Source organism: Bison bison, unplaced genomic scaffold (genome assembly GCF_000754665.1).
Source record: "Bison bison bison isolate TAMUID 2011002044 unplaced genomic scaffold, Bison_UMD1.0 scf7180017863606, whole genome shotgun sequence".
Classification (NCBI taxonomy): Eukaryota; Metazoa; Chordata; class Mammalia; order Artiodactyla; family Bovidae; genus Bison; species Bison bison.
Window position 1 is genome coordinate 308251 of NW_011494178.1, and position 11192 is coordinate 319442.

General features: G+C 50.8%; 1 protein-coding gene across 1 annotated transcript in view; it reads right to left on the reverse strand.

The window, feature by feature from the left end:
- DLGAP2 (discs, large (Drosophila) homolog-associated protein 2) overlaps positions 1 to 11192 on the reverse strand; it is a 121266-nt gene that overhangs the window by 79627 nt on the left and 30447 nt on the right. The window contains exon 3 of the mRNA XM_010833414.1: positions 2870 to 3081. Coding sequence (XP_010831716.1) covers positions 2870 to 3081 — 212 coding nt within the window. The remainder of the gene's footprint in view (positions 1 to 2869; positions 3082 to 11192) is intronic.

An 11192-nucleotide genomic window follows, 5' to 3' on the forward strand; every position in this document is an offset into this window, starting at 1 on the left:
ACAGGGAGGCCTGGCGTGCTGCGATTCATGGGGTCGCAAAGAGTCGGACACGACTGAGCGACTGAACTGAACTGAACTGATGCCTTCTCCAACTCAAGATTGTAAAATATTCACACATGCAGATTCATGTACATATATACACATGTACATACACACACCTGTATGTACACATGTATACACACACCTGTATATACATTCATAGACATATACACACACCGTACATACACATGTAGACATATACACACACCTGTATACAGTTACATATGCCAACATGATTCTTATGTTTATATCTGTAACCCTCCTGAGTTTATCTTTACATATGAAGTAATTCGTAACATAAGCTCTCCTTTCTCTGCAAATTTAAAATGCTACCTTCTTGAGAGAATGACTCAGAGATGTTCAAAATTATTAGAGATTAGACTTCTCAATTCAACTTAGTAGAAAAAGACCCTAAAATTAAATTAGTTGGTCTACCTTTCATAATAATAAAAAGTGAACTCTCCAGATATTAATACATAAACTAATTTAAAACCTAGTAAATTGGATTCAATAGCATCTTGAAATTTACATTGCATTTAAAATAGCTCTCAGTGGCTCAAAAGGGCTGACGACAGGTAGCTCCAGACCCTTGCAGGTCTCAGCCAGGCAGATCAAAGCAGGCTTGCTGGGCAAGTCCATCACACAGGAGAGTGTATGTGAGGCAGGAGGCATGTAAAACCCCCAGGGGTCAGCATGCCCATACGACAGTTTAGCTGTAAGAACATCAATCCATCCTCAATCCATCCAATTAGAACTAAAGTATAATTACCGGGCTATTTCTGGCTATTTTATCTGCCTTCTTGAATACCATTATTAACATCAATAGAATTAACTGTGCATACCAAGAGGAGAATAAAGACCTGAAGGAGGTCAGCAGACACTAATTCTTATGTTTATCATTTGAATCTTAATCCGCCTGTCAGTCAGCTCCCACTGGTGAAGTTCTGTGGTGCTGGAGGGAAACACATCTGGGGAGCTGCTAAATCCCAGACTTTCTGCTCAGGGCCATGTTTTAAACCCAACTTTGGAACCACCTTCTCCTTTCTCACAGAAAGCACGTGGTCCCGGCATGCGCTCCTGCTGTTCAGGTGAAGTACTTTCCCTGAACGTGGAATTACAATAACCATTTTCAATCAAACCCCTGGTCCTTATGTGGCCAAGGCACCTCATCCCTTTGAGTCAGGGTTTTGTTCCATAACGTGGGCACAGTTTTAACCTCCCTGGGGAAAGAGCTGAGCTTTTGTGAGGTCATTTAAGATGAAAATAAATGAAATGATATTGAAACCTATAAAATCCCAAGATGTGCTAAGATCCTAACAGGCCATAACAACAACTTAATTGATGTACCGCCCAGTAACATATTTTCAAGAGAAATTTCGTATCTTAACACAAGGAACAACTTGCTATGGGAGTTTCATGGACTTTGCAAATCCGCGGAGTCGTCCTACAAGGCATGGTACTGTCTGGGCACGGCACCACCCGCTCCGCGTCACGTATCCACTGCAGTGTCAGATTTGGGGGAAAAGAATAATCTGCAGACATATAAGGAGAATGTAGCACATGCCCCGGGAACAGCGTCAACCTGCTGCTTCACCCTCTTGTCGAACCTCCACACCAGAGAAGCCAAGCTCGTGGTGGAAAAAGCAGGTGCTTCTTTGCATGTGAATCCAGACTTAGCTGGAAGGACCGGAAACACACGACAGTCTGACAGCTAAGAACTGCAGTCGTGTTTTCATCATTCAAACGAATAGCCAAGTTCCTCATTTCCTCTGTTTATATTTTGGAAATCAGTTGAATTTATCCGCAGTGTATCTCAGCATGCACCCCTGTGTTCACTGCAGCGCTAGTCACAATAGCCAAGACCGGGGCTCATCCTGTCTGTCCACGCAGAGATGAGTGGACAAAGACGGTGTGGAACAGATACGCAACGGGACATTTCTCAGCCATAAGAAAGAGTGGAATGATGCCATTTGAGCAACGTGGATGGACCTAGAGATTATCATACTATGTGAAGTAAGGCAGAAAGAGAAAGACAAACGCCACATGATATCGCTTATATGTGGAATCTGAAGTAACCCAGATGAACTTATCTATGAAACAGAAGCAGATTTACAGACACGGAACAGACGTGTGGTTGCCGGGAGGCGTGGGGGTGGGCGTGGACTGCGGGTGCAAACTGTCACAGACAGGCTGGATAAACAAGCGCACAGACAACGGTACCCAATATCCTGGGATAAACCCAGTGGAAAAGACTTTAAACAAAGAGTGTGTGCATGCGTGTAACTAAATCACTTTGCTATACAGCACAGATTGGCGCAACGTTGTAAATCAACTATATTTCAATTTTAAAAACCCCACAGTGTATCTTTGGACAAATATATAAAGCATATTGTATGATATTTGTAAAATTAATCCAGTTCCTGTTCTTACCTTGCAAAAACTTTGTTGCCTACATATGCGCCTGTAAAGTTACAGTAAACACAAAACTCCCCACTGTGACTGTCTCTCACACACAGGAACTCCTGATACATAGCTGCAATGATCTGAGAAGACATGGGCGGCTATGAGCGGTGCTATGACCGGCTATGACCGGTGCTCACTGGCTATGACCAGTGCTCAAATATTAATACCTGACTTAAAAATTACCCTAGTATATTTCCTTCATTACTATGCAGTAAGTGTAACCAAAGGTCTAATAGGTTTTTTAAAGAGGACTTTAAATTGATGGCCATTGAGTCCAATATTTTCAATCCTGGGCTTTTTCTGGGTTGACTGCTGGCTCGTGTGAGGAAAGCCCTGGGCTGGGGCGGGGGAGGTGCAGGGGGCTTACGTTTGGAGGTCTCCCAGCGGCCTCTGTCCGATGGATGTGAGCAGGGGCTCCGGCCGGAGGGCCAGCTTGGGGGACGTCTTGGGGCTGGAGTCCGAGTCCCCGCTGTCCTCATCGCCCATGGCTTTGATGTAGCTCCCGCTCCTCATCCTTCTGCAGGGGATCTCGTCGTCTCTGCCCGCCGTGGGGCGCCCTGCCCACTCGTCCTGGGGCACCTGGGGAGAGCACACAGGGCGTCAGGGCCCCAGCTGCCTCCTGGGGACGCGGCCCCCGAAGACACGGCTCGTCACCAGCACTCAGCACCGAATGTCACATGCTTCTTCATGGTCCGTCACTCAAATCCCAAAAGGATGTTCACATATAATCATTGCTTTTCCTCCTGTTATAAAAGTGACAAACGTTATGGGAAAAGTGAGAAAATGTTAGAAAAGTAGAATGAGGAAAAAACGTAGTTTCAGCACCTGGAAAAACCACTACTAACACTTAGATTTATTTCCTTGTGGTGAGAAAGCAGTTGAACCTTGAGAAAACTGGACAAAAGAGGTCTCCAGTGTGGAGAGGAAGAAAGGAGGAGAAGAAGGAAACCAGAGGAGGAGGCCCTGAGGCCTGTGAGCGCTGACACGGGGCGTGGGTCGTGGCCCACACGCCGGGGCCCGGCACGCTGGGGCCCTGCACGCCAGGGCATGCCCGGACCTGAGTCCCGGCACTCAGACCGTGTGCTGTCGGCGGCGTGCGTGCAGGCTGCGCTGCGGGGAGCAAGGAGCAGGCCTGCACTCGGTGCTGACCCGCCCCCCAGGAAACCTGAGGTCCTCACACAGCACACACATCATAGGGTGTCTCCGCCACGGGCGCTCAGGGCAGAGCGGTCCCTTCACGCTCCACCAGCCGTGATGCTGATAAAAACCAAAACCACACCAGGCAGTGGCCGAGTGTAGGGGGCTGTGTGAGTCCACACGCGCTGGCACCATCACACAAAGCTATGTAGTCCAAGGACCCAGTGCACATGCTCTTCACGCTGGAGGAGGGAATCTCCCACCATGCTCTTCGTGGAGACAGGGGAGATGCAGTTCCGTGTTGACAAAGTCTTCGTAGGTGGGGCTTGTCCTGTGGTTAATGGCTGCGCTGTGCGTAATCATTCAGTCCTGACTCCTTGAGACCTCATGGACCCCATGGAGCCTGCCAGGATCCTCTGTCCATGGGGATTCTCCAGGCAAGAATACTGGAGTGGGTTCATTGTAAAAGGAGTCTTGCCATCTTTCCACGTTTAAAAAAAAATTTTTTTTAATTGAAGTTCAATTTATTTACAACCTTGTGTTAATTTCTGCTGTATAACAAAGTGATTCAGCTATACATATATACACTGTTTTTCATATTCTTTTCCACTGTGGTTATCACAGGATATTGAATCCAGTTCCCCGTGCTATCCAGAAGGACCTGCTGTTTACCCACCCTGTAAACACTAGTTTACATCTGCTAACCCCAAACCCCTAGTCCTCCCCACCCCTCCTGCTCGCCTCGGCAACCGCACGTCTTTTCTCTGTGTGTGTGAGCTTGTCTGTTGATGCGTTCATTTGTCATCTTTCAGTTTTGATGGGGCCACTGGGCTGTTCGTTACCGTCCCAGCCAGGGACACGCAGGGCTAGCTGCCAGGGCAGAGTTATCAGCTGAAAGCACTTTTTCTCCATCTTCCATCTTGCACACTGCAGCCCAGGGCAGGACGGATGCCCCTTCTGGGGCCCCCACCAACACGCAGGGAGCGGGCGCCCCTCAGTGAGGGTGAGCGCATGGGTACCGAGCCCCCCAGACCCCATGGTGACACTCCGCTGAACCTCCCTGCAGCCTGGGTGCGGAACCGGCCCCAACCCCGGGCCAGGCTGGGTCCAAGAAAGACACAGAGACACGCCAGCCTCACGTGGAAGAGGAGGGGGCTTCACAGGACAGAGACTCTGGGTCCTCACAGGCCTGACCCTCAGGGCGGCGTAGCCCAGGGACTCCCAGCTGCAGAGCAGGGCTTGGGGGCAGAATGTCCAAGTTCCCTACAGCCAGGTGCCGAGCGCCCATCTCCCAGCGGCTTTCAAGGGGATGGTGACCCCGGGGAGGGGTCCAGACCTGGGCAGGCGGGTGGGCACGAGACCACAGAGGGCAGCACAGAGCTGCCAGAGACACTGCGGGAAGAAGAAGAAACGCCGGTAACACAGCCACTGGGGAAACAGACACAGGATTACAGGAGTCGGGGCACTCGGGAGAGGAGATCAGGAGGAGGGAAGTCTGGGCTTCTCCAGACATCCAGGCCTCTCTCCTCACGGGGGTCAGTTTCAGCAATCCCGAACACTGGAGGATGGACAAGGCTGTGGGACAGAGGCTGCCCCCAGCCTCTTGCCCAGCAGTAACATGGGCCCACGCTTTATGCCACTAGTCGGAAGACTCGATCTGTGGGTGCCTCTGACCCAGCAATGTCCCCAGACAACAGGATTCGTGCTGGGGACTGTGAACTGATCATTAGGGTCAAAGGAGGGAACTGATAATATCTCATGGGGTGGTTGAAAATATCTACTAAACCATGCCATGGATAATATGCACAAGAACGAGTATTTAGCCAAGGAGAGATGTCCATGAGGGAGAACACTTTCTAAACTTTGGACACCATGTTTCTGATACTGTAAAAGCAGATGTATGTGCGTGTGCACGCGTGTTCAGTTGTGTCTGATGTTTTGAGACCACATGGACTGTACCCACCAGGCTCCTCTGTCCATGGGATTTCCCAGGCAAGAATACTGGAGTGGGTTGCCATTTCCTTCTCCAGGGATCTTCCCGACCCAGGAATTGAACCATGTCTCCTTTGTCTCCTGCATTGGCAGGGGGGTTCTTTATCGCTGAGCCACCAGGGAAGCCCTGAAAGACAGAGATGCTGTATTATGCATAGAAACACAGCCGGGAGGATGTGCAATGATCACTGGGAGACAGTAATGGTGGGCTTTTCAATGATTTTTCTTTATGTTTTCTAAATTTTCTACATGGACCATATATATATTAATAACTATTGTAATAAAAAGTAAACTTATTTTTTTAATTTAAGAAAATTTAGTCCCAAGTGAGAATACATTTCAGTAGAGGAGACAGGCATAAAATAAAGTGAATTATGGTTTAATTAGGGCAAAGAAGGAGGTGCAGAGGGCAAATAGGGAAGGAGCCAGAGGAAGCTGTTGACAGAGAGGAGGTGATCGGGGAAGGCTTCCTGGAGGTGAGGCTGGGGGCTCTAAGTCACTGGGACTCGAGCAGCAGGCAGAAGAGTCTCACAGAGACTCCAGCTCCCCCGCCAGCGCCCCGGAGAGGGGCTCGGCTGTGGGGCAGGCGCTCCAAGGAGGCTGGCAGGAGGTGGATGGGGAGGAGCCACGTGCCAGGGAAGACGCGTTCCCACTGGCAGCTTATGGAATTTTTGTGAATCAAAAACATGCTTCTGTTAAAAAAAAAACAAAGTAGAGATTTTTTTTCCCAGAAGCTTGTGAATTAACTAACAAATGAGATCAGCTTGTATATTTTTGTTTCTGATTGAAGCTGCCAATTTTGCAGTCTTTGACAGAAGAGATTTCAATACAGAAGGAGAGTAAACCAGAGTCAAGGGCAGTTGCAACGCTGATTCCAAAGCATATGTCTGCAGACTGTAAAAAGAACGGGGGAGTGACACTGAAACGCCACCGTGCCTCAGTAAAGAACGCTTTCTTCAGCACATTACAGGGTCACAAACCTGCAGTGGCAGGCGTGAGGGTGGCCAGGGTGGACCCCAAAACATCAAGTGCTTCATGGACGAATAAACTTCTTTTCACGGTATCCACAGCTTCTGCGAATCCATGTGTAACCTTTGCTGCATTTAGAGATAACTATTACTCTAATTTCCTACTTGCTTAGAGCACTGACATTTACAATTTCTGAATAGGCATCTTCTTAAGGTTGAGGTGAGTGTAGATTTCAGTATCTCCTGCTTATTGCTTGAAGAAGATTTCAGGCTGCAGATTAAAATGTCCTTTCTTCCTTTTAAGCAGCATGGCAAAGGTACAAGGGGTTTTGTAATAATATTCTCTTCCAGGTGCTGAAACCAAGGAAGAAAATGCCATCAAACACTAGGTGTCCGTGTGGGGACATGTCTTCTCCATTCAGTCCACAATTTTCTTGTTTTGTTTTAAATGCACGCCAGGCACATTTGCCCTGGGAATATAACAGAGCAAGACAGCTGGGCTTCCCAGTTCCAGGCTGTCACAGTGCAAGACCATGGGTCTGAGTGGGGCGCCCTCGAGGGCAGCCTGGACATCTGTCTGGGGCGGCTGTGATGCCACACACTGGGGGGACGTGGCCAGCACCCCGGGGGTCAAGAAGCAGGACGCAACCCCACCCCGTGGAGGATCAGCTGCTGTCCTGTGTGACCCCACCCCTTGGAGGGCAGGCTCCTGTCCTGTGTGATCCCAGCGTTTGCCTTCCTGTCTGTGACGACCCAAGCCTTGACTACAGCTCTTTTCTGTATGTAAACCACAGTGCTCTTGGTTTCCTCTGCGAGGTGTCACTGATGGAGGGAACTGTGGTGCGCTGTTCCACCTGGAGGTCAGAGCAGCCTGCGGGCGGGCCTCTGAGACTCCTTCCTCGGGTCCAGATTAGCGGCAAGTCTTCACCCAGAAACGAGCTCCCAAATTCTCCCCTTCCCTCTGGACACGTCTGTCAGGGACCAGACGATTTGACATTAAGATTCATGTTCTTATTTCACAAGTGACCTTCCTTTTATTTCTCTGTTTTATTAGTGTTTGGAGGCTTTATACATGGACATGAGCCTGTGCACTTGAGCCTTGAACAACGTGGGAGTCGGGTGCCACCCGTCCACGCGGCGAAAAGTCGAGCCTAACGTGCAGTCAGCCTTCCATGTGCGGTTTAGAAAAACCATCCATCTTTACCAAATGGGCCTTTTCTGGTTTCTGCCTCAAGCACTTCAAAGGCCTCAGGCCTTGGGTGCTTCCACACAGCCCGAAGTAAATGCTGACTTCTGACCAAGAGCTGAGGGTGTGGGTCAGCTCTGAGACCGACTCCTCCACACCCCGTCTGAAGCGACCCCACCTCTGTCCGGACGCTGTCCCCTATCCCAGCACACGGGGGCAGGGCTGATGGGAGTGACGACTGTCCAGCATGTGGACTGACCCAGGAGGCTGCGACCGTTCACTGCATCACTGTCAGGTGCTGGCTTGGTCTTGGGCCTGTGACAGGCAGGCATTTGAGGAATGTTGCTGAAATAAATTCTTCATTGACGGATGTTGGGGTTTGAGCATTTGCCAGCCGTGAGCCTGGTAAATCTCTCTGCCTCATTGATTGCGTATACATCAGACGCTGTGGTTAGATTCGAGAGAGTGTAAGAAAGGCCCTTGGGAAACCGTCAGTCACTACAGAAACGTGTAATATTGTGTGGGTGAGCATGCTACTTCATTCCCGTTCACCAGTTAAGAATGACAGGGCCTGTGTGTGACTGAATGTTCTCAGTGGGAAGTCAGAGAGGAGCTGCCTCGTGGGCTGGCACGCCCGCCACCCTCAGCACAGAACCCACTGTGGTAGCAACGCTGGGAAAGGCAGCGTCGTAGGCTGTATTTCTGTGTGCACTCGAGCCAGGGGCCAGGGGACCTTATCAGCTTCATGAGTGACCCAGGAGCAGGCTGCTCACGACCCACAGCATGTGGAGCCCTCTCCCGTGAAGGACGGTGGGGCAGGCTGGGTGCCTGGGGCTGGGACGCGCAGACCTTAGCAGGGCTGGGTATTGGGGGCAAGGCTGAAATGCCCTTCCAGCCTGGGGAAGCCTCCGTGCTCACGGTGACCCTCAGCTCCATGTGCTTCTGCTCATCTCCTCCAACAGCTCCTGGAGTGTCGGGCCGGGAGCTCTTCCCCCAGCAGACCCCAGACAAGACACTGCAGCATGGTCAACACACATGTGGAGGGAGACCCTGGTCACATGAGGGACCCCGTGGGTCTGGACCGCCAGTCGGGCAGAAACAACAGAGACAGGAAGGAGGGACAGAAAGTGAAGGAGGCGGGGGGAGATGCCAGGGCCCAGGATGGGAGAAGGGGACCAGAGCTGGTGCTGGTCCCAGGCTGCGTGACACTGGAGGGGGGCTGCACTGGAGGGGTCAAGGCCCACGTTCCCCGTGTGCTCCCAGTGTGTTCCCGGTGTGCTCCGGGTGTGTTCCCGGTGTGCTCCAGGTGCGCTCCCGGAGTGCTCCAGGTATGTTCACAGTGTGCTCCCAGTGTGCTCCCGGTGTTCCCAGTGTGCTCCCGGTGTGCTCCCAGTGTGCTCCTGGTGTGTTCCCGGTGTGCTCCAGGTGTGTTCCCAGTGTGCTCCCGGTGTGCTCCCAGTGTGCTCCAGGTGTGTTCCCAGTGTGCTCCCGGTGTGTTCCCAGTGTGCTCCAGGTGTGACAGAGGCAGCTGCCCCCATCTGTCCTCCCACCAGGGTCGGGCAGCCATCGTCCACCTTGTGTCCCTGGAACTCAGGGCAGGGCGTGACAGGGAGCATCCGCTCCTGAGCTGACCAGCTGCACGTCACCCACCCGGTCAGTGTGATATTCATTAAAACTCCGACTTTAGATGTTGTGTCTGCTGATGGAGGAAACAACCAAAACAAGCTCTTTGAAAGAATAAAACATCAGAATTTTCTTTCAACTCTGTTGTCTGCTTTGATCTACTTAACATAAAACGGACTTCCTCTAATGTTAACTACGTATTCTGTACAAACCAAAGGTGAAAACAAAATACAACACTTTTGCTCACCTCCAGATTTCTCTAGCTTCTGGTGGAGAAAACAAAAAGAGCCTATGAACATTTATTTCTCTCCTCTGTTCTTTTAAATCTTACTCCTACAGCAGCAGCTACAGACAAACTCTTCCACTCCCCTGCCTCTGATCTGGCTGGGGAGGATTCCCAGGAAGTGCAGTGCAGTCAGCAGGGAGCCTGTGGAAGGGCTGGGGCTCCAGCCCCCGGGACACCAGCAGCCTGGGGAGGGGTGGGGCCTGGGGCACTCCAAGTCTCACATCTCCCATGTTTATCACAGTCCTTTACAGATGTTCAGGCAAAAACTTCCTATTTATGCATTAGCAAGGACTTCCTGGTGGCTCAGTGGTAAAGAACCTGCCTGCAATGCAGGAGACCTGGGTTCGATCCCTGGATTGAGAAGATCCCCTAGAGGAGGAGATGGCAACCCATTCCAGTATCCTTGCCTGGAGAATTCCAAGGAGAGAGGAACCTGGTGGGGTCCATGGGGTCACAGAGAGTTGGACACAACTGAAGGGCATTTAGCAAGTAACTACAAGTAAAATTTAAGTCTCTTAAATATTAATATTTTAATTAATATTAATCAAATATTACTATTTTAAAATAAAATAATAATAAGCAATATTATTTAAATATTGCTATTTAAATCTGGCTCTTTGAATAAATCTGCCTATTAAAGCAATCTGATGAGCATATTTTCCTTTTAAACCAGATCCACTCGGTCATGGAGCATGCTCCAGGTGGCGGTTGGAATTGCTAACGCAATTCCAATTCACAGCCACCTGATGCCTGAGAAGAATCACGGTTGCTTATCTGCCTGGTTAACTGACTTCCTGACAACTCAGCCAGCAATCAGACACTGGCGATCAGACGGTTACTCAGGATTCCAAGGGAACTTCTCCAATCCTGTGCACAGCCCGCATCACCCATCGAAGGGCGGATTCGAATGCAAATTACATGTGCCCTGAAGGAAACTTCAGGTTTCAGAGCTTTGCTAACAGCACTGTTAGCTGAGAGAAGTAACTGCAGAGGCCTCTGGAAAAAAGAGGGGGCCTCTTGGTGCTGGGCTCCCCTTTCATTTGGGCACATGTGGTTAGGAGCCAAGAGGACAGGAAGGGCCCCAGAGAATTCCAAGGTCACTGTGTCCGCACCCGCCCGTGCCTGTTGTTGCCTGCGGTGTATTTCACCCACACCCCAGAGAACAGATTCGGTTCCTACAACCAGGCTCCCTGACATATCCAAGGTTTAAAGCTGCCAGCGTGGGGAAAGCTGGTGAGCTCATGCAAACTCATTCCTGGGCCCCACTGGCCGCTTTCAGATGGGGAAACGTTGTTGTGGGTGCACACGTTGTAGCCGTCACTGGATCCTGCAGCCTCAGAGGCCCCCGGGACTGGCCCGCCACACTCCAGGTCCTCCCAGGATGCTCCCACCAGCAGCCTGCAGAGTTGGGATGACCCCCTCACCTGCAGAGCAGGGACACCCCCCTGACCTGCAGAGCCCGGACACCCCCCTGACCTGCAGAGCCCGGATGCCCCTC